The sequence below is a fragment of the Staurois parvus genome, unplaced genomic scaffold (genome assembly GCF_062004578.1).
Source record: "Staurois parvus isolate SC_StPar_1 unplaced genomic scaffold, SC_StPar_1.0 ptg000106l, whole genome shotgun sequence".
Classification (NCBI taxonomy): domain Eukaryota; kingdom Metazoa; phylum Chordata; class Amphibia; order Anura; family Ranidae; genus Staurois; species Staurois parvus.
Window position 1 is genome coordinate 4,996,287 of NW_028317902.1, and position 24,439 is coordinate 5,020,725.

The following is a 24,439-nucleotide window of genomic DNA, read 5'->3' on the forward strand; positions in this document are numbered from 1 at the left end:
CTAGCATTATTTGGTGATGGGAATTACTTGGTAAGAACATAATAGTTTGGTTACAGAAGCCCTGTACTTTTTTTTACTATCTTACATTAACAATGATAATACAGCGGCTTTTGTGCCTTTTACTTAACAAAAAAAACTCTAATCAAAACATGTTTAATTATGTTAGAATGGAAAAAGGATTAAAGAGTTTATATGATTTTTATTGCTGTCTGTGTCCATAAGTACTTATTACTCCTGTTTCTGTAACAAAATATGCATATCATGACACCTGGGCGAGGTATAGCAATCTAGTAATTCCCAGAGGGCAGGAATGTGCTGAGAAACTCTATTGCGTACGTTCAGATATGCATGATAAATATCTGAAGCATAGCAGTGGTAAAAGAATGTTTGTTTATGTCTACCAGCTGGTATCTTACACAATAATATTTTTCAGGCATATATCCTGTGAAGCATCTAAATTGCTTTTAATAACTGGATATTATTTTAATCAGCAGTTACCAAGACCGTAGTCTGTTGTGTGGTAGCAAAACATCACTTCATGCTATGCTCTTTACTAAAGAAAAGGCTAAACTTTCACTGTAAATTTCTCCATAGAACACTCGGAGTCATGAGTTCTTGTCACTATTTTTCCATAGATACAGGTGGTAATTATTAAAAACAAAATGGCACCACTCACACTAAAATTAGCAGTACATTATAATATTAACCTTGTATTGACAGATCCTTGTTCTCAAGATGAAAGAAAAAGCTGGTCTGATGTACAGGTACAATAGCGATACTGCTGTACACTCAATTGTAGGTCAACCATTGCTTCCTGTTGTCCTGCTTGTGCGTGGCCCAAACTTTGGGAAAAAATTATTGTTACAGAGCTGAACACGGAGGCTATAACTAACATATCTTTCCTCTTACAGTTTCTACATAGATCGCTAACCTTGAGCCCCACTTCCACCCCCTTTTTCCACGTATTTTGAAGATTGTTTGCTTATAAACCGTACCCCTGTTTATCTACTACCTGCTGCCTACCAGTTTTCAGCTTCCACAAGGGACTGGCATCGCAATGGAGGTGTGGACCGCACCCTAGTGACACCTGCAAGAGGGATGACTCCTGCTGTCACTCCACAGTGGCAGGACAGAGCACTGTGGGAGGGTAGGGGGGAAAGCATTACAGGATCTAAGGGGGTGCTGGGGTTCTTTCAGCCCAGCCCCTCCAAGCCGGCCCTCCTCTGTACATTGTGCCCACGCCTGCTGAGCTCGTCTCACTATACCCGCATTCAGGGACAGGACAGGGAAAGCAGTCAAGGAAAGTAAACAGCAAACTCTGGACAGGAGAAGAGGCAGCAGTTCAGGCTCTCCTGTTATAACAGCGATCCGTCATCATACAGAAGATGACACTGGATTTCCCTAACATTGGACTGTGCACTGTATGATTACCCGCCCTCTACCCACATTTCCTGCTGCCAGGAAAACAGCAGTCCTTGGAGGATATTGGGGTGGGTAATCATACAGTGCACAGTCTGATGTTAGAGCGATCCAGTGTCATCTTCTGTATGATGAAGGATCGTTGTTATGACAGGAGAGAGAGCACAGCGCAGCCTGATCCGCTCCCACTTCTCCTGTACTTCCTGCCTGTAAGAATCTGGGGGAGGGGTGGAGAATTGTACTGGGAACACAATGGGGGGGGGGATGAGGGGTGAACAATCATTTGGGCTTTGATTGAGAAGTATGTGTAGGGGTTATACTGGAATGAGGAAATGGGGAGAGGGTATGTGTTAGGAGACAGGATTTCTGGGGGGAGGGGGACATCTGCTAAGAGTCCTCTGCCAGCACTGACCCTGTCTTCTTTTCTGCTGACTACTGTACTGTACACTGCCCTACTGACCTCTGTCTGCTGCCCTGCTGATGTCCTGTACACTGCCCTGCTGACCCTCTGTCCATTGCCCTGCTGTCCCCTATCCTCTGCCCTGCTGACCCTTCTCCACTGCCCTGTTAACCCACTGTACACTGTCCTACAAAGTAATGGCCCCTGTACACTACCCTACAAAATGACGACCCTATCCTCTGCCCTGCTGACCCCTTGTACACTACTCTACCGACTCTCATGCACTATACTGTTGACCTCACATCTTCTACCCCCTGACATTTATTACTGCACCCCCACATTGGACAGGCTAAATTTGGCACCGGGGGGGGAAGTAGAGATGCCAATGCGGCAGTGCGATAAAACATGATGTGGGGGGTGATGTCATGTTTTACCACACCAGGTGACACCAACCTAGTGATGCCACTGGCTCTATTGCACACAGCACAGTTCCTGACACTACCCCAACCTATTTTTACAAGGCTATGAGCCAGACAGAATTTTTTTTAGCCAATTTCTTCCATGAAACCAATATTTGTACCTGCAATTTATACAAGCATGCATGCACTTGTACAATATGATTGAATGACTGTTTAATGGGGGTTGGTTGGCAGATGCTGTAGTTGTAACAATGTTTATATCCTTTAAAATGCTTTATTTTCCTATGTGTACATTTATGGGCAGGGTCATGCTTCTTATACACCACAGAACAATGTTCTACAGCACCTTCTCGAGCAGCTACTGTATATGGCTACAGCACGCACAGCTATACCTCATTTTCACAATGCAGATCTGTCTTCAGGGTCAATGTAGAAAAATAACTGGTTGGTGTTTGCCTAATGTGACTCTAACTGGTCATTTTTTTCATAAAGAGACAGAATGATTTTTCATCTAATTGTTTGAACAAGCAGGGAAACAGTTAATGCGTCTCACGCAACATGCGCTTATTCATAATTGCGCAACATGCGCTTGCTTATACTACCTTGTGTTTTTATGGATGCTATAAAACTTTCTTGTCGCATGCACTGAATCTATCAGCATCTTGTGGCATGCACCGAATCTATCAGCACCATTAGATTTACACTGATCATATCTGGAGTAGTGTTCCATGTTTGTAGTTTACATATGACCATGGAAAAATTAGTAGGATGATAAAGGTTTACCTTTTACTCTTTGGGTCTGGACGGAACATCGCAAGAATGGGTTGAAAAAAAGACAGGATCATTACAATGCACCCAAGCACAGGATGGGCCCCTACGTCCTAAATAATAAAAATGTTCAGTTATATCCTTGTCTGCCACCATATGCTTATATAACTAATTGGGATATTACAATTGAATAACTCCAGCCCAACTAAAAACCCAAAAGTGATATTATACCTGTAGTTGAAACCCTGAAAGGTGGGGTCATCCCTGGCTTCTTATATGCTTTAAGCCTAACTCCACCTAGAAACTTAGAGTATTTCTACCAACCTTTGTGTAGCACCCTCCTTCTTGGCTAGGGGGAGCTAGCTAATTATTGTTTTAGTTAGATGGCTGAATAGCAGCCAGTCAGAGGGTTAAAAAAAACCTAGAGGCCATGGCTTAATTTTTTTTTTTTCCCAAACAAAGATCATTTTTAGCCAGTACGGAGAATATCTGTTGATACTGCCAGAAATGCCATGTCTTCTCTGCTTCTTGTTAAATATACTGGAAACAAAATAAAATGGAAACAAACCTAAATAAGAACACTATTGCAAGCACCTCATCTATGGACTGGTAAGCTGCAATATATCCAATTTTTCCTTTTTGGTTTAGATACACTATAAACTTACTATGGCAGTAGAATTTCACAATAACCCAAAACTAGCATTGTTTAAATTAAGAAAGTAGAAAATACATACCCCGCTCCATCCAGAGACCTCAACAAAGATCATGATAAATGCTATTATGGTTAGAACTACAGTCAGTATCATCAGGAAGAAGTGAGTCTGAAAATAACAAAAATAAATAAATAAAAAAAAGTAACAAATTACAGTTTAACAACTAATAAGACAGCATTAAGGTTAAAATGTATGAGGTGTGCTCAAGTCAAATGGGAACTTTTAATTTTACAGGTATAAAAAGGAATGTTAGTGTGTCCTATTACTGATAGGCAGCACACATATCACCGGCCAGTCCAGAGATTGGCAAACAACAGCATTAGTGCATGCATGGAACAGCACTTGATGACGAAGTTTCTTGTGAACAAGGTGTAAAACCCATGGATATCTACAAAAGACTTCAAGCACAGCACAGTGATGAGACACTCAGCCACAGTAAGACATTTGAATTGTGTAAATGTTTCAAAGATGGTTGTATGTCTGTCAGTGACGATTCTGGCTGCGGTGGTTCCCAGCACACAGCAGTAACTTCTGGGAACATTTAGCACGTGGAACGCTCAATGGTGTATTTAGGTTTTGTGCTGCCCTAGGCAACATAAAAATCGGATGCACCCCCCCCCCCAGACAGATCCTGACACCAACCAATAACACCCCCCCACAGCAGAGAGAGAGCCTGACATTGACGAACAACACCCCTGTCCCCCCACCTGAGAGAGCCTTCCAATATCACCCCCCCCCCAACAGCAAGAGAGAGACCTTCAAAGCTCCAGACATCCCCAGGAATGAGAATCAGGCTCTACATACACTGTCAAGCAGCCCGCAGCCTCTCTAGGATCCCACCTGGTCTTCCGCCCCTTCTTCAAGGGGTCAGTGCTGCCCCCCTGAAAAATGCTGCCCTAGGCAAATGCTTTGTTTGCCTTGTGGTAAATACACCCCTGGGAATGCCTGATTCTGGATAAGTGACATATAACCTGTCGTGAAATTGCACAAGAGACAAATCTTTTTTGTGGGAACACTGAACACAATGATGATGAAGTGAAACAGGCTGTCCTAGTATGGTTTAGACGTACTGACAAATCTTTTTATGCCAAAGCTTTCCAGACATTAAATGCTATGATGAGTGTATAAATGTAAAAGGGGATTATTTTGAAAATAAACCTGGTGTTTCCACACCTTGAAATTTGTTTATTTATTATATATATTAAAAAAATCCCAGTTTGACTTGAATGCCCCTTGTAAAAGAAAACAATTAAATAGTAAAAAGTAAAAACAAGCAAAGCTCAAAGCAATACTTCTTTGCTACATATAGAGCTGCCAACAGAAATAAATAGGCTGCCCTATGCGCAACATGCAACAACGCGCATACTGTATACGCAATTTCTTCTGTTGCACCACTGTAGTGTGAATAGAAGCTAAAGGCAGAAGTATTTAAAGTTCTGCATATAACTGACAGCCTAGCTATACCTTGTGTGAGAGACACACTGATCTTACTGTAATCATTTTTTTTTCCGCTGAAGAATTGAATTCATTTTTGGTAAACATTAGCAAGAAAAAGGGGTTTGTTCAATTTATTCCTGTGGAAAGTGGAAAGACCAGCAGGTTTCTAGCAGATTTTAAATATTAATCATGCTTACTGGACAATCCATTGTTTTACTGGTGCAAGAATCAGTATGACCACTGGAAAATAGAGCAGAAGAAGCTTATGAAGCTGCAGACCGTCATTGGAGCAAAGATAACATATCAGTGAAAAAATGGGTTTATATTTAGCAGTCACTTCCAAGTTCCATCGGATTCAGTCTCATGTTCTTTCCTTTGCAACAAGTGGAACGTTAAGAATATTTACTCATAACAAATTTCAGGCCTGAAACTTCTAGTTAGAAAAGGATACACCAAGTTTCTGGGCAGCATATAAGATTTTCTGAAAGATTAGTGTCATGATCAGATGTATATGTTATATATTTCACTCTGATACCAGCACCTTTTTAAATGGATGCTTTTAGAAAGTCTCTTTTTATTATGTTATGTTGGCATCCCCTAGATGTCCAACTTCTAAAACCAGCTCATGATTCGAAGGCAGAGACCAGGAGAATACACAGCTAGGGTGTTCCAAAAATTACTTCTTTCCACATCTTCGGACCACCTGCACTCTAGAAATGTAAGCCTTCTAAAAGTGATGCCATTTCTATGGCAGAACTCATGTCTACTTCATCTCTAATGAGATGCTTTCATCAGAATTTGCACTGCTTCTAGGAATCAGGTAATGGTAGCCTCCAGCTCTGTATGGAGACTCAGGTGTGCAAGATAACAGCTACCCTTTCCGTTAAAGAGAGCTGTCAAGAGTGGTAACCTGTCATTTTTTGCCTGATTTCAAAAGTAAATTGTTTAATCAAAACTTGATTATTATAGCAGATTTTCGAAATTTTGAAAAGGTTCGTTAAAGGGCTTAAGGTAATAAAAATGAAAAGCAGCTTATGGGATTAATGTGCTTGTACAGCTAAACCTTTTGAGAATAGGGACAACAGAGTTCTAAGGATTTAACACAGGTAAGCCTTGTAATCTGCCATGAAGAGATTTCTAACAAGGACATACCCTGCTTTAAATGTCTCTAATAGTAGCAACAGTGATATAAAAATCATTCATATACTGACTAGAGATGAGCGAATTATTAAAAAATTCGGTTCGGCTGATTCGCCGAATTCGCCGAATAAATTCGCTTCGAGCCGAATATATTCGCTGCGAATTTAACTTATAAAAAGGGTGTTTCTAGGCTTCAGAGAGCCTTTATATTAGTGCAGAACACTGTACCTTTAATTTAAATGCCCTTGGAGTCTGCTGGGGAAGAGAAATAATACTGTCAGTCAGTATGACATGCAGATGAGTGCCGTCGATCTTAGAATCACCGCACACTTCACTCATTTGGGCAGTCACGGGGCCAAAACCAGAGTGTGGAGCCACAGTGTGGCGGTGGAGGCAGCAGCAATGGGAGGCCATACAGCACCCTATGACAAAATGGAACCCACCAGCAGTGTGAGGAGACCTGAAAGTGGCACATGGCAGAGTGTGGCGATGGAGACAGCAGCAATGGGAGGCCGTACAGGGACCCATGACACACTCTGGACCTGGCAGCAGCTTGAGGGGGTGGTACAGGGGCCCATGACAGATTACGGGCCTGGCAGCAGCATGAGGAGTCGGTACGGGGGCCCATGGCAGATTACGGGCCTGACAGCAGCATGAGGAGGCGGTACAGGGGCCCATGGCAGAGTGGCGGAGCGTAAGCAGCTAAAATTGAAGGCCATACAGAGGCCTATGTTAAAAAGTCCCCCCAGCAGCAGCGTGGGGAGACGACTATCAAGAGTCCAATGGCAGAGTGGCGGAGCAGAAGCAGCTTCAATTGAAGGCCATACACAGGCCTAGGTTAAAAAGTCCCCCCAGCAGCAGCGTGGGGAGACGACTATCAAGAGTCCAATGGCAGAGTGGCGGAGCGGAAGCAGCTTCAATTGAAGGCCATACACAGGCCTAGGTTAAAAAGTCCCCCCAGCAGCAGTGTGGGGAGACGACTATCAAGAGTCCAATGGCTGAGTGGCGATCCGGGAAGTCAGCGTTGTGATTGCAGATGCAATGCAGAGATTCTATGAGGTGATGCCGTGGGTGCGAAGAAGATCATATACCGTCGTACTTCCATCCATAAGACGGAACAACCTGCGAACCGGGAGCTTTATTGCCCTGACCCGCTGAGCAGCTTCTGGGATACCCAAGAGTTTGGCTTCTGTGGGGAATATGGTTGAAAACTGAAACTTAAAGGCATGTTGACGGAAGGGCACCAGTGTCAGTGCTCCGGAGGGAATATAGCTTCAAAGCTGACACTTAAAGGTATATCGACGGTCAGAGACCACAGGAAGTAGAGCTTGCATCTTAAATCGACTGAATGTGGCAGACGTGAAACGTCTACGGGCCGTATATGAAACGGGTTGTTCCTCTTTCTGGAATAAGTGTTGGAAATGGCCACTCTTTTTGGTGTGGCGCTTTGTCTATTTAATTCCGATAACGGACTCTACTCCTCCGTGCAATCTAGTTACGAGACCCTGGGCAGGTCTGGGTCCAATTTGTGGTAGAGACTGGTTTTGTTCAGCCATGCTTGAGCGAGTAATAACAGGTCTGTGCTGCCCTTTGGTGTCTGGCTTAATGCGCACAACACTGAACGTCCCAGCATTTGTCAACGATTTGCCGTTAAGTGATGCAAACCCGCTGAACCACGTTCATGAGGAGCCGGTACAGGGGGCCATGAATCAGTATGGACCTGGCAGCAGTGTGAGGAGACCCGAAAGTGGCACATGGCGCAGGGTGGCGGTGGAGGCAGCAGTATTCGGAAGACATACACAGGACTAGTTTAAAAAGCGGAAGCCGTCAGCAGCGTGAGCAGACGACAGAGGCACATGGCGCAGGGTGGCGGTGGAGGCAGCAGTATTCGGAAGCCATACACAGGCCTAGGTTAAAAAGCGGAAGCTGTCAGCAGCATGAGCAGACGACAGAGGCACATGGCGCAGGGTGGCGGTGGAGGCAGCAGTATTCGGAAGCCATACACAGGCCTAGGTTTAAAACTGGAACCCAGCAGCGTGAGCAGACGACAAAGACGCACATGGCAAAGGATGGATCTGGCAGCAGTATGAGAAGGCGGTACAGGGGCCCGTGGCACAGTGTGGTGATGGGGGCTACAGAAACTGGATGCCAGAAAGTGGCCGATAGGGCTATATACTGCATGGAATTATAAAGTTGTAAAGACAGCGGCCTTTAAGGCTATACACAATATAACAATCATGACTTGATTGACCATTGGCCTATAAGGCTATACACAGCATGAATATCATGACTTATTCTGAGAGTGGTTTGGAAGGCTATATACAAAAAGTAATTCATGAGCTGTCCGGACAGCGGACAATAAGTACATATATACAAATCAATTCATCAGCTGTCCAGCCAGCGGCCTCAAAGGCGACACATATAGAAAGCAATTCATGAGCTGTTCAGACAGCGGCCTCTAAGGCGACAGATATACAAAGCAATTCCCGAGGTGTTCAGGGAGCGGCCTGAACGGCTAGGTTATTACTAAATATATTTTTGTGGCCAAACATCGGCCTATAAATAGATGTCTACACAGTGACAAAAAATTATGTCGCCAGACAGCGGCCTCTAAGGTGACAGATATACAAAGCAATTCCCGAGGTGTTCAGTGAGCTGCTTGAACGGCTAGGTTAATACTAAATATATCTTTCTGGCCAAACATCGGCCTATAAATAGATGTCTACACAGTGACAAAAAAGTAGGTCGCCTTACAGCGGCGTATCCTACAAATTGACATTATAAGATATGGTTTAGACCAAAAAAAAAACTTTGATGCGATGCTATACCTTAGTAGATTGTGGAAAGTCGACAAGTCAAGCGTAACTGTGTACATTACAGAAAATCTTAACAAGACAACCAAACATGTGGCCAAACCGTGACCGATACAACAAGTTAACAATGTAAGAAACAGGAGGGGGCCAAACCGTGGCCAATAAATAAACAGTCCACCTCATTGATGAGATGGACAACACGTGTCAAATAAATATTTTAAAAAATTGCTATTCCATCGGTCTGGAACTGGTCGACTATAAATAATTAAAAAGTTTAAATTCATGTGACAGTCGTCCAGCGACGTATAAAAAATTTAAAAACACCAATTCATGAGGGGCCCGACCAGCAGAGTATAAGTCATTAAAAAGGTTCAATTCATGTGACGGTCGTCCAGCGAAGTATAAATAATTTAAAAACCCCAATTCATGAGGGGCCCGACCTGCAGAGTATAAGTCATTAAAAATGTGCAAAACATGAGTCGGCCGACCAGCAGCCTCTCAATAAAATATATATACAAATGTACGGATCAGGTGGAGGTCTTCCATTTGTCCCTAATAACATGTTTGGGGCATGATTCATGGCGGATTTAGTCAGTTGTGTCAGGAACTGGTGGTTTGAAATCCAGACTAATCCACGCCTGATTCATTTTCACAAACGTGAGTCTCTCCACACTTTGGGTGGACAGTCGTGTCCTCCGCGGAGTTACAATACCTCCTGCCGCACTAAACACGCGCTCCGATGCCATGCTACTGGCCGGGCATGACAGCCTTTCAAGGGCAAATTCAGCTAGTTGGGGCCAAAGGTCAAGTTTCGTTGCCCAGTAGTCAAGGGGATTGTCTACCTCGGTTGGCAGGGTGCTGTCCAAGTAGGCCCAAGCCTGTTGTTTGAGGTCCTGCTCCAGGTCCACCTGATGCTGCTGCTGCTGCGGCTGGTTAGTAGTTTCCTCACTGCGCTGGTGAAGAAAGCTACTCATCATCGACTGCAGACTGAGGCAGCCGCTGCTGGTGGAGCTGCCACTGCTCCTACCACCCCACCCCTCCCCTGCTGCCATGGCAGCGGAACGCGAACGCACAGGGCCCACAGTGTCTGAGGATGGACGTTGGCGCAGAAAGGCAGAGACCAACTGACTACATAGGTGGTTTTTATAGTACTTTATTTTGGCCTCCCTCTCAGCAGGTGTGAAAAAGGCCACCATTTTTGAACGGTAGCGAGGGTCCAACAAGGTGGACAGCCAAAAGTCATCCCTCTGTCTGATGGTTATTATTCGGCTGTCGCTACGCAAGCAACCGAGCATGCTATGGGCCATTTGTGCCAAGGAATGCGAGGGACTCCCTGCCTCCATCTCCACAGCATACTGCCACGGTGCGTCTGGGTCCTCTGTCTCCTCCTCCTCCTCTACCAGATGCTCCTGCTCCTCCACTCCTGTCCGCTGAGTGGAAAAACCACCCATTTCACTCAATAATTCCTGAGCACCAATGTCCTCCTCTACCTCCTCCTCTTCTTCCTGTCCTGCCCCCACAGGGGTCATGTGGTGTTGAGATCTGTGCGCCACGTCTACCGCACCCTGACCAGCCATTGTTAACAGCATTTGTTCCAGGACGTGCAACAGAGGAATGACGTCGTTCATCCCATAGTCCTGCCGACTCACGAATAGCGTGGCCTCCTCAAAGGGCCTGAGCAAGCGGCAGGTGTCACGCATGAGCTGCCAATGGCTGACATCTAAGTTACACAGGGGAGTACCTTTATCCGCTTGTAACATCAGAAAATCGGTGATGGCCTTTCGCTGTTCGTAAAGGCGGTCTAACATATGTAGGGTTGGATTCCACCTTGTTGCAACGTCGTAGATCAGGCGATGCTGTGGAATTCCGTTCTGCCGCTGCAGCTCAAGGAGGGTGTGCTTTGCGGTGTAGGAATGGCTGAAATGCATGCAAAGTTTACGTGACATTTTAAGGATGTCTTGCAGTGGGATGGTGGATTTTAGGAACCGCTTGACAACCAGATTGAACACGTGAGCCATGCATGGCGCATGGCACAACCTTCCTTGACGCAGAGCAGACACCATGTTCTTTCCGTTGTCGGTCAACATGGTTCCGATTTTCAGTTTACGCGGAGACAGCCATCTGTCGATTTCTCTGTTCATTACACTCAGAAGTTCCTCCCCTGTGTGACTACGTTCGCCAAGGCATACCAGGTGCAGCACAGCGTGACACCGTTGCGCCCTGCAGATGTGATATGCCGGTCGGGTAATGGGACTTGGCACGGGGGTGGCGGCTGAGGACACGGCGGAAGAAGAGGTGGTAGAGGCGGACATCTTTGCTGGACCAAGGACGTGCAAACATGGAGGCAAAAGCGGCGTGACCTGTCCAAGTTGCTGGTGCGGCTGTGCCGGCACCACGTTCACCCAGTGGGCCGTAAATGACATGTACTGTCCCTGACCGTAGTTACAGATCCACACGTCGGCGCTGCCGTGCACTTTGGCAGAGACCGACCTGCTCAAAGACTGGCCCACCATCTCTTCTACATGTGAATGCAGGGCTGGCACTGCCTTTTTGGCGAAGAAATGCCGGCTTGGCACTCTCCACCGCGGCTCGGCACAAGCCATCATTTCTCGGAAAGGTGCTGAGTCCACCACTTGGAAAGGGAGGGACTGCAGCACCAGCAACTTGGACAGGAGGACGTTCAGCTTTTGCACCGTCGGGTGCGTGCTCACAAACTGTTGTCTCTTGGAAACGGATTCCAAGAAAGACTGCTGACGGAATCCGTGAAGAGGAGTAGCAGGAGAAGGAGCATCTGAACGAGCGGAAGATGCCAACGAGCGACAACTCCCCTCAGCAGAGGTGTTGGAGCCTTGACTGGCTGATAGAGGGCGATTGACGTCGGGGGACGGAGCAAGTAACGGAGCGGGTGATGGAGCGGGGGCTGGGGCAGGCAGAACCGCCGTATCTTTATCACGGTTTTCCCAGGCCACCGAATGGCGACGCTGCATATGCTGACGCAACGCTGTAGTCCCAACATTGGCCCCTGGCCACGCTTGACTTTCTGGCCACATAGTCGACATACGGCTACGTTTACTTCCTCGGGTGGCTTGATGAAAAATTGCCACACCGCCGAGTAGGAAACTTTGCCCCCGCTACTCCTCACTGGCTGACTGCTACTTCCTCCGTGCACACCGGCACCACTACTGGCCGTGGTGGTAGGCTGCAGTGGAGCTGGTGCTCTACTCCATGGCCGTTTGGCTCCACTGACACTGCTGCGACCCTGCTGCCTCCTGGGCAACCCACCGACTATCTTGCTCGCTGGCAAGCTGGCACCCTCTTCTCCTGATGATGCGGAAGCAATAGCCTGATGACGACGAGGCTGCCAAGTGCGATCAGCCTCATCATCATCAATTAGGGTCTCCGCGTCACTACTAGCCCCCTCGGCTGCGTGTGGGTCAGGAGACAGACCTGTCTCTAGACCGGCTACCGAGCCACTCTCCTCGCCAGTACTTCTTCGCCTGGCTGCTGAAGAGGCGGATGTCTCCCCCCGTTCCTGACCGCCCTCTGTTAGCTCTTCCTCACTGTACAGTGGGGCTGAGCCCACAGCATGCGATACTTCGCTTGGTGAGGGAACACCAAAGGACAGGGGCAGGTCGAGGACACGTGATTTCAGTGGGCTTGCTCCCGGGCCATGCCAACTAACAGTTGTGTCTGACGTACCCACCGACCGTTGGCTGTAGGTGTCAGAGGTGACCTGGGAAGCGGAAGACGACCGAGTCAACCAATCGATGACGGCAGGGTTGTCGGTGGAGACACGACCGCTGGATGACACCGGGAGCACTGGCCTCTGGCTGCGACTAGTGCTGCCTCGACCCCTTCCTCTGCTGCCACGTCTGCTCGCTCCTGAAACATTGCCTCCTCTGCCACTCCTCTGCGTGTTGTCTGACATACTCTTTAATTCAATAAGCACCCCAAAAATAAAACCGGATTTAACTCTTTGAACGTACAATAGTGGTTGTGAAGCAGAAAGTCAGTTTATTTAGCACAGTCGGTCAATTGCAGCTTGCCGTTGGCTGTAAACTGTACGTTTATGTCACTGGAATGCACTAATCACCCAAAAAATATTACCGCCACCCGGCGTGTATATGGATTTAACTCTTTGAACGTACAATAGTGGTTGTGAAGCAGAAAGTCCGTTTATTTAGCACAATCGGTCAATTGCAGCTTGCCGTTGGCTGGAAACTGTACGTTTAGGTCACTGGAATGCACTAATCACCCAAAAAATATTACCGCCACCCGGCGTGTAAATGGATTTAACTCTTTGAACGTACAATAGTGGTTGTGAAGCAGAAAGTCAGTTTATTGTACACAATCGGTCAATTGCAGCTTGCCGTTGGCTGGAAACTGTACGTTTATGTCACTGGAATGCACTAATCACCCAAAAAATATTACCGCCAGCCGGCGTGTAAATGGATTTAACTCTTTGAACGTACAATAGTGGTTGTGAAGCAGAAAGTCAGTTTATTGTACACAATCGGTCAATTGCAGCTTGCCGTTGGCTGGAAACTGTACGTTTCTGTCACTGGAATGCACTAATCACCCAAAAAATATTACCGCCAGCCGGCGTGTAAATGGATTTAACTCTTTGAACGTACAATAGTGGTTGTGAAGCAGAAAGTCAGTTTATTTAGCACAATTGGTCAATTGCAGCTTGCCGTTGGCTGTAAACTGTACGTTTATGTCACTGGAATGCACTAATCACCCAAAAAATATTACCGCCAGCCGGCGTGTAAATGGATTTAACTCTTTGAACGTACAATAGTGGTTGTGAAGCAGAAAGTCAGTTTATTTAGCACAATCGGTCAATTGCAGCTTGCCGTTGGCTGGAAACTGTACGTTTATGTCACTGGAATGCACTAATCACCCAAAAAATATTACCGCCACCCGGCGTGTAAATGGATCTAACTCTTTGAACGTACAATAGTGGTTGTGAAGCAGAAAGTCAGTTTATTTAGCACAATCGGTCAATTGCAGCTTGCCGTTGGCTGGAAACTGTACGTTTATGTCACTGGAATGCACTAATCACCCAAAAAATATTACCGCCACCCGGCATGTATATGGATTTAACTCTTTGAACGTACAATAGTGGTTGTGAAGCAGAAAGTCATTTTATTTAGCACAATCGGTCAATTGCAGCTTGCCGTTGGCTGGAAACTGTACGTTTATGTCACTGGAATGCACTAATCACCCAAAAAATATTACCGCCACCCGGTGTGTAAATGGATCTAACTCTTTGAACGTACAATAGTGGTTGTGAAGCAGAAAGTCAGTTTATTTAGCACAATCGGTCAATTGCAGCTTGCCGTTGGCTGGAAACTGTACGTTTATGTCACTGGAATGCACTAATCACCCAAAAAATATTACCGCCACCCGGCGTGTAAATGGATTTAACTCTTTGAACGTACAATAGTGGTTGTGAAGCAGAAAGTCAGTTTATTTAGAACAATCGGTCAATTGCAGCTTGCCGTTGGCTGGAAACTGTACGTTTATGTCACTGGAATGCACTAATCACCCAAAAAATATTACCGCCAGCCGGCGTGTAAATGGATTTAACTCTTTGAACGTACAATAGTGGTTGTGAAGCAGAAAGTCAGTTTATTTAGCACAATCGGTCAATTGCAGCTTGCCGTTGGCTGGAAACTGTACGTTTATGTCACTGGAATGCACTAATCACCCAAAAAATATTACCGCCAGCCGGCGTGTAAATGGATTTAACTCTTTGAACGTACAATAGTGGTTGTGAAGCAGAAAGTCAGTTTATTTAGCACAATCGGTCAATTGCAGCTTGCCGTTGGCTGGAAACTGTACGTTTATGTCACTGGAATGCACTAATCACCCAAAAAATATTACCGCCACCCGGCGTGTAAATGGATCTAACTCTTTGAATGTACAATAGTGGTTGTGAAGCAGAAAGTCAGTTTATTTAGCACAATCGGTCAATTGCAGCTTGCCGTTGGCTGGAAACTGTACGTTTCTGTCACTGGAATGCACTAATCACCCAAAAAATATTACCGCCAGCCGGCGTGTAAATGGATTTAACTCTTTGAACATACAATAGTGGTTGTGAAGCAGAAAGTCAGTTTATTTAGCACAATCGGTCAATTGCAGTTTGCCGTTGGCTGGAAACTGTACGTTTATGTCACTGGAATGCACTAATCCCCCAAAAAATATTACCGCCACCCGGCGTGTAAATGGATGTAACTCTTTGAACGTACAATAGTGGTTGTGAAGCAGAAAGTCAGTTTATTGTACACAATCGGTCAATTGCAGCTTGCCGTTGGCTGGAAACTGTACGTTTGTGTCACTGGAATGCACTAATCACCCAAAAAATATTACCGCCAGCCGGCGTGTAAATGGATTTAACTCTTTGAACGTACAATAGTGGTTGTGAAGCAGAAAGTCAGTTTATTTTGCACAATCGGCAAACTGCAGCACCAACTGTGCACGACAGCCACCAAAAAAAAAAAGGGTGTATGTCACTTTAAATTTTCGATTCTTTGATAGCTGTGGCCCTAAGTAACGATTCTGTGTCCCTGAGTAACGATTCTGTGTCCCTGAGTTACGATTCTGTGTCCCTGAGTAACGATTCTGTGTCCCTGAGTAACGATTCTGTGGCCCTAAAGTCTCTGTGGCCCTAACTCTGTCCCTTAATACACACAGGTCTGTCTCTCTTGAATGACCGGAGGCTAATGGAGAATTCTAAGATGGCCGCGATTTATAGCTCCACCATTACACAGTGCTGGCTGGCTGCTGATTGGCTAATGCGATCACATGTCATGAATGCATTATGGGTCAGCGCTCCTTGTCTGCGCGCCTTCCCAGAGATCCCCGCCCCATCTTCTCTGTCCATTTTCTCTGTCGCCACACATGTCGCCGCCATTTTTGGGAAAATTCGATTCGTGCATCCGAAGTTTGCTAATCTTCGGATTCGTCGCGAATAGAATTTTTCCAAATCTTCGGAACGAATTCCACTTCGTCATGTTCGATTCGCTCATCTCTAATACTGACACTAACACAGCCTGTCACTGTCTTTGTATTATATCTTTTATATGTTGCCACCTTGTGACCTTTTGGTTTGCCAGCTGCATCTATAAAAACATGATCTTTGAGATGAGGAATCCTAGGGCTTTATATAAGGAGACTGAACATTTTGGATCATAGAACCCACATGGAAACGATGGGTAAAACCCATAGAGATTATGGACTTCCAGGTCTGCTACATGGCTAGCAAATTGCTATTTGGAAGACTTCCAGTTCTATGGCAAATCAATCAGATTTATCCATATGTCTACATTTTGCAAGACTTATTACATTTATTCCTGGTGTACAATGGGTTTTCCAAAGAAGAGAATAATTTTTTACTTTCAAAAACTCGGTCTCTAAAATCTTGTATGAGGCCATCTGAATAAAAGAAGGAGGAAGAGGATGAGTTACTGCACATGTGTGTGCATAAAATGTTAGCTGTAGCTTTTGAGCTCTTTAAAGGCTATTTTAAAATAATTAAGAACATTTGAAATTGAGCTTTGAGTTTCATAAAATATAAAATATTCTCATTCAAAACTTTATATTTACCTGACTAAATTTAATTTGTACTGTTGGTTTTTAGTCCTGGCCATAATAAATGAAAAAAAATCAAATGCACTACACATTCCCTTTACATAGTAAATGGCTAACCTCAGTGATAGACATTTCCTCTGTTTTTTATGTCTAAGTGATCCAGCAGTTTAAAATACTCCTGCTGATGTCATTATTTATTTAAATACTAAACCTTCTAAATAAGGCAGACCTGCAAACTCTGTACCCTGCATAGGAAAATTAAACATTTAAAGTACACATTGTGGACAGACTCTGTATTATGAATTGGCACCTATAAGAACGCACTCAGCATGGGAGCACAGTAAGAACACTTTCTTTATGCTGGATAATTATAGTTTGTGTTTTTTGGCAATCTGGATCAAATTGATTTGTTCCAAACATTAGATAGAGTTGCCCATAATAAAGAATGTATAACCCAAACCATCACAAATTCCCTTTACACATCTGTATTTTATATTTTAACTTCTTGCCAACTGCCTAATGCATAATTGCAGGGCCAAGTAAAGTTGCCTTTAATGCCCAGCTCCCACATATATGTGGTCATGGTTGCTTGAGGTTGTGAGCTGAAAGCATGCTCACAACACACTTACTGAGCTCTCATCGACAGCTCTTGATCACAGTGGTCACATGATATAGAAACCCTGCTGTCTGCCTGGCAGAAAGGCCAAATAAAAGGGTCACTAGGAGGTGGCATTAAAGAATAAATTTGCCTTTGGGAACATGTTACATGTTCCACCCATTTTTAGGGTGGAACATGTAACATGTTCCCACTCCTGCAGCAGCTCCCTGATCCTTGCACTCCCTGTGACAGCAGGTCATAGATATTCTCCCTGTACCTGCTGTCACTATTTCAAAACAGCATGACCATGAGGGGCTCCACTCACACCCCCATGTCATTCATTCACAGAGTTTTGTGAGTGAGAGAACTACAAATACAGGCAGCCTTTGCGGCTGTCGGCTTGTAGTTCTTAATGTACTACCAGGATGCTGTTGAACGCTCTGGTAGTTTATTGTTTCTTACTGTTATTGTGTACCCGCCTGCACGTATGAGGTATGAGCAGACAGCTTACATTGACAGTTTGCAGAAGTCCTGCATTGCACCCGCAATCTGCTTATCACAAGTGCAGGTATTTGATATATATTTTCCCAGAGATGAGCTTTAGGCTCCATGTACACAGGACACTTCTGAACGATGGAAACTGACTGCTGGAAAACGTAGGTTAAAAAACGTCTGTTTAGCCATGTTTGCATACCGTGTTTATGCGTATTTATGAGCGTTTGCATTTAGAAGCGTTTTTTAAAGATAACCTCAGGAGACCTTCCAAAATGCCCAGAATGCACTGCAAAACAGTAAAAAAATAACTATGTCTCTCTATTTGAGAGAAATAGAGAGAGCAGAAGCAGAAGCAGAAGCAGAGAGAGCAGTATTTGTTGAGATTATCTGTCTTTTTTTTTCTTTTTTGTGGTGTTTGGATGTGTTCCAGCTCATTTCTGTGCAGAAATTATTGCAGCAGTGTCTAACATATTGTCTTTCATGCAAAACCTCAAAGTATGGTGTACCAGGTCCATTTGTGTACCAGGAAAACACTTTACATACAATTTTCATGATAAAAAAAGGTTCTGGACCGCATCTGGAAATGGAAGTGTTAAAAAAATTTTTCCAAACACTAGCGCTTATAAACTCAGTTAGCCGCATTTACAAGCATTTGGCATTTGAAACGCTGATAAAATCTACTCCTGCACGCAAGTTTGGTGCATTCAAAAAAACGACTGTAAACTCAACTGCCTGTAAATGACATAGTGTACACGGACACATAGGAAAACATTAGGGAGAGTTCAGGGGCTGCTGAAAAAAAACACAGAAAAGCTCCTAAACCTGAGTTTATCAGCTGCAGTGTACATGAAGCCTTAAAGAAGTATCTATCCCATAGTACCACTAACAGGACACAGACACCAAAAAAAAAGTTAGGAATCCTAATCTATTCAAATACAAAGTAGGTTTTATTTTTAAATACGCTTCATTTAACTGATATGTACAGTTCAGATAAAATTATGTAACAGCTGACACCACCGTGTTTCCTAAACTGACCAGTAAGAAAGCATTTGCTGTATGTAAAGACAGGTATGCTTTACAGTGGTTAATAAGCAATACCTTCCTCTTCATTTGGCTTTTCCTAAAAGAATGCTGCCATCATTACTTTGCTTGAATGGAGCTCTATTAGCATACAGCTTTATTAAAATCACAAACTGCAGAACTATTTTATATATCTATATCATCTTGCATTGGATTATGCAGACAGTAGATATAACACAGTTAGGGAAAACAGAAAAAAATAAAATTTTCAGCTACAATAATAATGGACAGATATGCAACAAAAACTTAGTGCATTGCTCTGTCTTATCTGTGAGAGATATGAATGACAGTATGCTATTCTGAAATCGCCCATGGCTATCTAAGAGCCATTGTGCTTATTGCTGCCAAGCTACTAGCTGTCTCTGGAGAATGCAGGTGATGATACTCACTGACACTCATTTCAGTGCTGTAACACCTTAGATGCTAAGCGCACCTTCTGAGATGTATTCTATAAGAAATGATGTGCAAGCAGTAGACACTTCTGTTCTCCAGAGAGCAATTTCTCTCTTGACAACACATACTATACTGTATGTAGCCAAGTAATAAGAAGGTCTTTTAAAGTACCGTTTTATTAAACATATATTGAAAGTAAAACAATGAAGAATATTACCTGGGGTGTTCTGATCACATGATACCTAAGGAAAAAGTATTCTAACACAATAGAGCTGATAAAAGATACTGCACTATTTCTACTTGGAAACAAAGAAGAGAGCCATTATAAAAGCCATAACAAAAACAGTATTAATCGATTCAGTGCACAAACAGATCCAGCGGCCCCTCCAACCAATAAAGCATTTTACTGAATGACGGGCTTAAATGCTAAACTCATCCTTCAGAGAAATATAATAACTGCACATATTTTTGCAGGCTCCCTGCAGTTTTCTTGCTCATACCTCCATACAGGCTTTCAGTTTGAAAGCTGTATGAAGTGTCACTGAACTACTAGGGCATTCACCAGCTCCCTCATGGTTCATCTAGAACTTGTAGTTTATTAATTCACAAATCTCTGTAAGATAAAGAAAAATGTGACTGCAGCTGTGAGGGAAAGGATCCCCACCCATTGTCACAGGAAAGGTGGGGGTGCTGCTGGAACACGTTACGTCCTAATTACAGGTGTAACATGTAATATGCCCAAAGCTGAACCTATTGTTTTTTCGCAGAGTGGAGATTGCCAAGTGAGAGGATATGATTATTTATTTTAATATCAAACACCTGCACCCAGTAGGAGTCCTCTAAAGGTACTACTTACAAACTTCTAATATAGACAGAACCAACAATCAGGCTAACAAAGATTACAATTTGACTGCAATGTGAGGGTTTGGCAGATAGATACAACATTTGTCCAACATAAATCATACCTCATGTTAATAAATTGTAATCATTGTAAGCAGGGCCGGATCTAGGGGGGTGCTGGGGTGGGCTGAGCCCCCCCCAAATTTTAGTTTTGCCCCCCCTCCCACCTAGATTTCTGAGATCGCATCCACTGATCCATGAGCCAGTCCGGTGCAGTCAGTTGATATAAGGAGGCACTTTGTCGGGAACAATCCATGTAAGGGGGAACTCTAATAGGGACAGCTGATGTAAGGGGGACTCTCATGGAGATAAATAATCACATGTATGGGGACACTCTGATGGGGACGATTGATGCAAGGGGGCAACACTTGATGTAAAGATGCACTCTGATGGGGACCCTGATGTAAGGGGGCACTCTGATGGGAACCTAATGTAAAGGCGAACTCTGATGAGGGCTCCTGATCTAAAGGGGGAGTCTGATAGAGATATGGGATAAAAGGGGGCACTGGTTCTGTTTAGTCACCGTAATCTAATGACAAGCTAATACATAATGGTGTTTCCCAGGTCGTGACACAGTGACAGACTGTTGGTCATTCACCTACAGTGTTGACATTATGCCCCCAGACTTTTGTTTACTGCACCCCCAGATCAGATAGGCTAGATCTGGCCCTGGTTGTAAGCCTTATTATTGGTACAAGTGGAGAGTTTGTTAGAAGCTCCTTTGGAGGACTCCTGCTGGAGTCTGATATTAAAATTAAATAAATGTATCCTCCTAGTTTGCAATCCTCACTCTACAGATAAGCTCTTCATTGAGCGAAATGCATTAGAGGCTGGAGGGACAGACAGATCTGTCTTTGCACTGAATGGACAAATAAATGGAGAGCGCCTCTCTTTCCTCTTTCAAAGCTGTGTGTTTGCAGCTATAGATGCTATAGTATAGTTCAACAGGTTATTTCCCAAATTAGTGCAGAGGCAGCCAGGCACACAACAAAAGTCCACTCACACAGGCTCATTGAACAGTCTAGGGGATGTACTGTATTTTCGAAGTGTATTTCCTTGTAGAGCTTGTAACAGGAGAAGAGAAGCCCAGTCAACAGAGGAAACTTCTCTCTTAGCGACAGCAACTCAGTCTATTTACTCACAACTGTAAACTATGAGGTAGAATTTAGCACAGGTAAAAGTAGACTGAACAGTCCATGTCCTCATGATTGGGAACCACAAGGTAGTTTGTAGCACATATAATGGGAGACTGGAACAGTCTGTAGATTCACAGCTGGGGACCATGAAGTAATTTGTAGTAAAAGTTAGACTGTCTATATATTCAAAGCTGGGGATCAGTCTATATATTCACAGCTTTGGATCATGAACCAAGGTGCAGCACAGAAAAGAGGCTCTACACAGAATCGTGGAACAGGATTAGTTCATATGTGCAGCCCCTTGTAGAGTAGTCCAGCGTCCAGTCCAAGGTGCTCCAGGGTTTAACAGCTCCCCCCCCAACCCCCGTAGCTCACAGATCTATTCCCTCAACATGGAAGTGAAAAGGGCCCTCTCTCCAGGGCCCAGACTAATTAACCACCTTACAGCCACCATCTGGACACACTTCCTCAGGGATTGGTTAGGCCCTGCTTGATATTCAGGCTGATCATTTGAATTCTCCCTCCATAAGCTCTATAAATGTCTTCTACAGGCAATAGCTGAAGACCTCCAAACTTTGTATGGCCTTCAGATTAGCACAACAACAGTGTGTAGAGAGCTTCATGGAATGGCTTTGCATGGCAGAGCAGCTGCATTCAAGCCTTACATCAGCAAGTGCAACGTAAAGCAGGTCACCACTGGACTCTAGAGCAGTGGAGAGGTGTTCTCTGGAGTGGTGAATCATGCTTCTCTGTCTGGAAATCCGATGGATGTGTCTGAGTTCGGTGGTTGCCAGGAGAACAGTACTTGCCTGACTGCATTGTGCCAAGTATAACATTTGGTGGAGGGGGGATTATGGTGTGGGGTTGTCTTTCACGGGTTGGGCTTGGTCCCTTAGTTCCAGTGAAGGGAACTCTTAAGGCGTCAGCATATCAAGACATTTTGGACAATTTCATGCTCTCAACTTTGTGGGAACAGTTTGAGATGGCCCCTTCCTGTTCCAACATGACTGTGCACCAGTACACAAAGCAAGTTCCACAAAGACATGGATGAGTGGGTTTTGGATGGAGGAACTTGATTGGCCTGCACAGAATCCTGACCTCAACCCGACAGAACACCTTTGGGATGAATAAGAGCAAAGACTGCGAGCCAGGCCTTCTTGTCAGACATCAGTGCCTGACCTCACAAATGTGCTTCTGGAAGAATGGTCAAACATTCCCAAAGACACTCCTAAACTTGTGGACAACCTTCCCAAGAGAGTTGACGCTGTTGTAGCTACAAAGGGTGGGCCAACTCAATATTGAACCCTATGGACTAAGACTGGGATGCCATTACAGTTCATGTGCGTGTAAAGGCAGGCATCCTAATACTCTTGACAATATAGTTTGTGTATATATATATATATATATATATATATATATATATATATATACTACACACACAGTGTAATAAGGGGCCTCGTGTAGTCTTACCTGGAACCATATGGCCTTCCCAAATATTGGCTTTCCAGCTGCACTCTTCATGTAGCGAGCCATGATCATTCCAATACTGCCAGTAGTCATCCAGGCAATGAGCATTAGTGCACCTAAGAAACATGAGACATTCTATAAGATGCAATTATGTACAACACCTTTTATAACTCATGGACTTTATGTTCTTTAGAAAAGTAGACTTCTGCCAATATTTTGTGAATTACCGTAATTACTGTAATTTTGTGTATAAGTTTGTGATGTAAATACTGCGCAAAACACTGTCTTTTCTAATAATAAAACACTATATGTTACTGCTACTGTAGACTGCAAGGGAATGTAGATTTACAGGCACTTCTCTGAGGTTTTCTTCCCTAGGAATGTATGGCTGTTTTTGGCTGTTCTTCACCACACTACCAATTTGCCTCCTCAAAACCAATGTTTCAACAAACGGGAAGACCCTAGATCTTTTTCCTGCCTTTATCATGTATAATAATGACTTGATACACAACCAATAATCACAGTTTTTACCCCAGAACAAACCACTGCAGCCACTAACTTGCCATTCTGTACCAACATATGAGATGAGGTCCTAATCTAATGTTCCTAACAGGGGCGTGTGGCAAACTTGCTCATCAGAATTGGAGCAGAGTTCCCCCTCAACCCTCGTTTTCGTGTTCTGTCTGTGTATTTGAGGTCTTCCTGGAATCCTCACATCCCCCCTGCATTCCTGTGAGGCAGACTTTATCTCCTGGCAAATGGTGTGGAACAACCAGGAAGACATGAGAAGTGGAGCCATCCAGTCTGCGGAGGTGTCATTTTTATCACCCAAAACTATGTAAGCCCACTCATTATCAAACCGACCAGAATAAGTGCACAGTCCTGAGGTCAACTGTATGGTTCATATCATGGGATATGAAGCTAGTAATTTAGTGTAGAGTTTCCCAATGACCACTCCCAAGTCAGAGCCCCCCTCCCCTTTTGAGAGGGACCTTTAAGACTTTTAAGTGAGTTAGAGAGACTCTGACTCACACACAGGGATCTCCCAGCAACATCGTAACAAGGGGAAATCAAAGAACCTTTCTGCTCTGCATCTTAAATTTGCTAAAACCAGGCAAGGCAAGTAACTTACCCTGTATTTCCTCGCTATTCTATGTTTGCTGTGTCTTATTATACATATATATATATTTTTGTGACATCTTGTAACTATCTATTTTGCATCTGTTTGACCGTTAGAAATAAATCTTTCTTTCTGAAAGTGTTAAACTGTTTCTAAGCGCTTACTTGCAATTCACGAATCCCTGCCTTTGAAGAGACGCTACTGTTTGTTATATATCTCTGTATAGTAGGTCCGCGGGCCGTGCTATATAGATCCACATTTCAATCATTATAGTGTATATTTGGTAACGGGAGTTTCCCAGTCTCCGACAAAAGTGGTGGTGGCAGTAGAGGGTTAGTTGCGTAACTAACCCGACCCAGTAACAAGTGCATTCAGGCTGCAGGCACCGATTGTAGTCCATTAGCTGGGCAATCGCTGTGTAGGGTGCAGCTGGGTGGGGCCTTGTTACACGCGTCACACCGCGGTTTTGGATCGGCCGGCCCTTCGGTCACGAGTTTGGTGAGAAGGTCTGGGGCATGACGTATTACTGTTAGTCGCGGCTGTGC

General features: G+C 44.4%; 1 protein-coding gene across 1 annotated transcript in view; it reads right to left on the reverse strand.

Moving 5' to 3' along the window:
- The window catches only part of LOC149467549 (ferric reductase 1-like), a 70,292-nt gene that overhangs the window by 11,974 nt on the left and 33,879 nt on the right, over positions 1 to 24,439 (reverse strand). The window contains exons 10-12 of the mRNA XM_089671510.1: positions 22,778 to 22,890; positions 3,741 to 3,827; positions 3,022 to 3,119 (exon numbers count right to left, since the gene is read on the reverse strand). Coding sequence (XP_089527636.1) covers positions 3,022 to 3,119; positions 3,741 to 3,827; positions 22,778 to 22,890 — 298 coding nt within the window. The remainder of the gene's footprint in view (positions 1 to 3,021; positions 3,120 to 3,740; positions 3,828 to 22,777; positions 22,891 to 24,439) is intronic.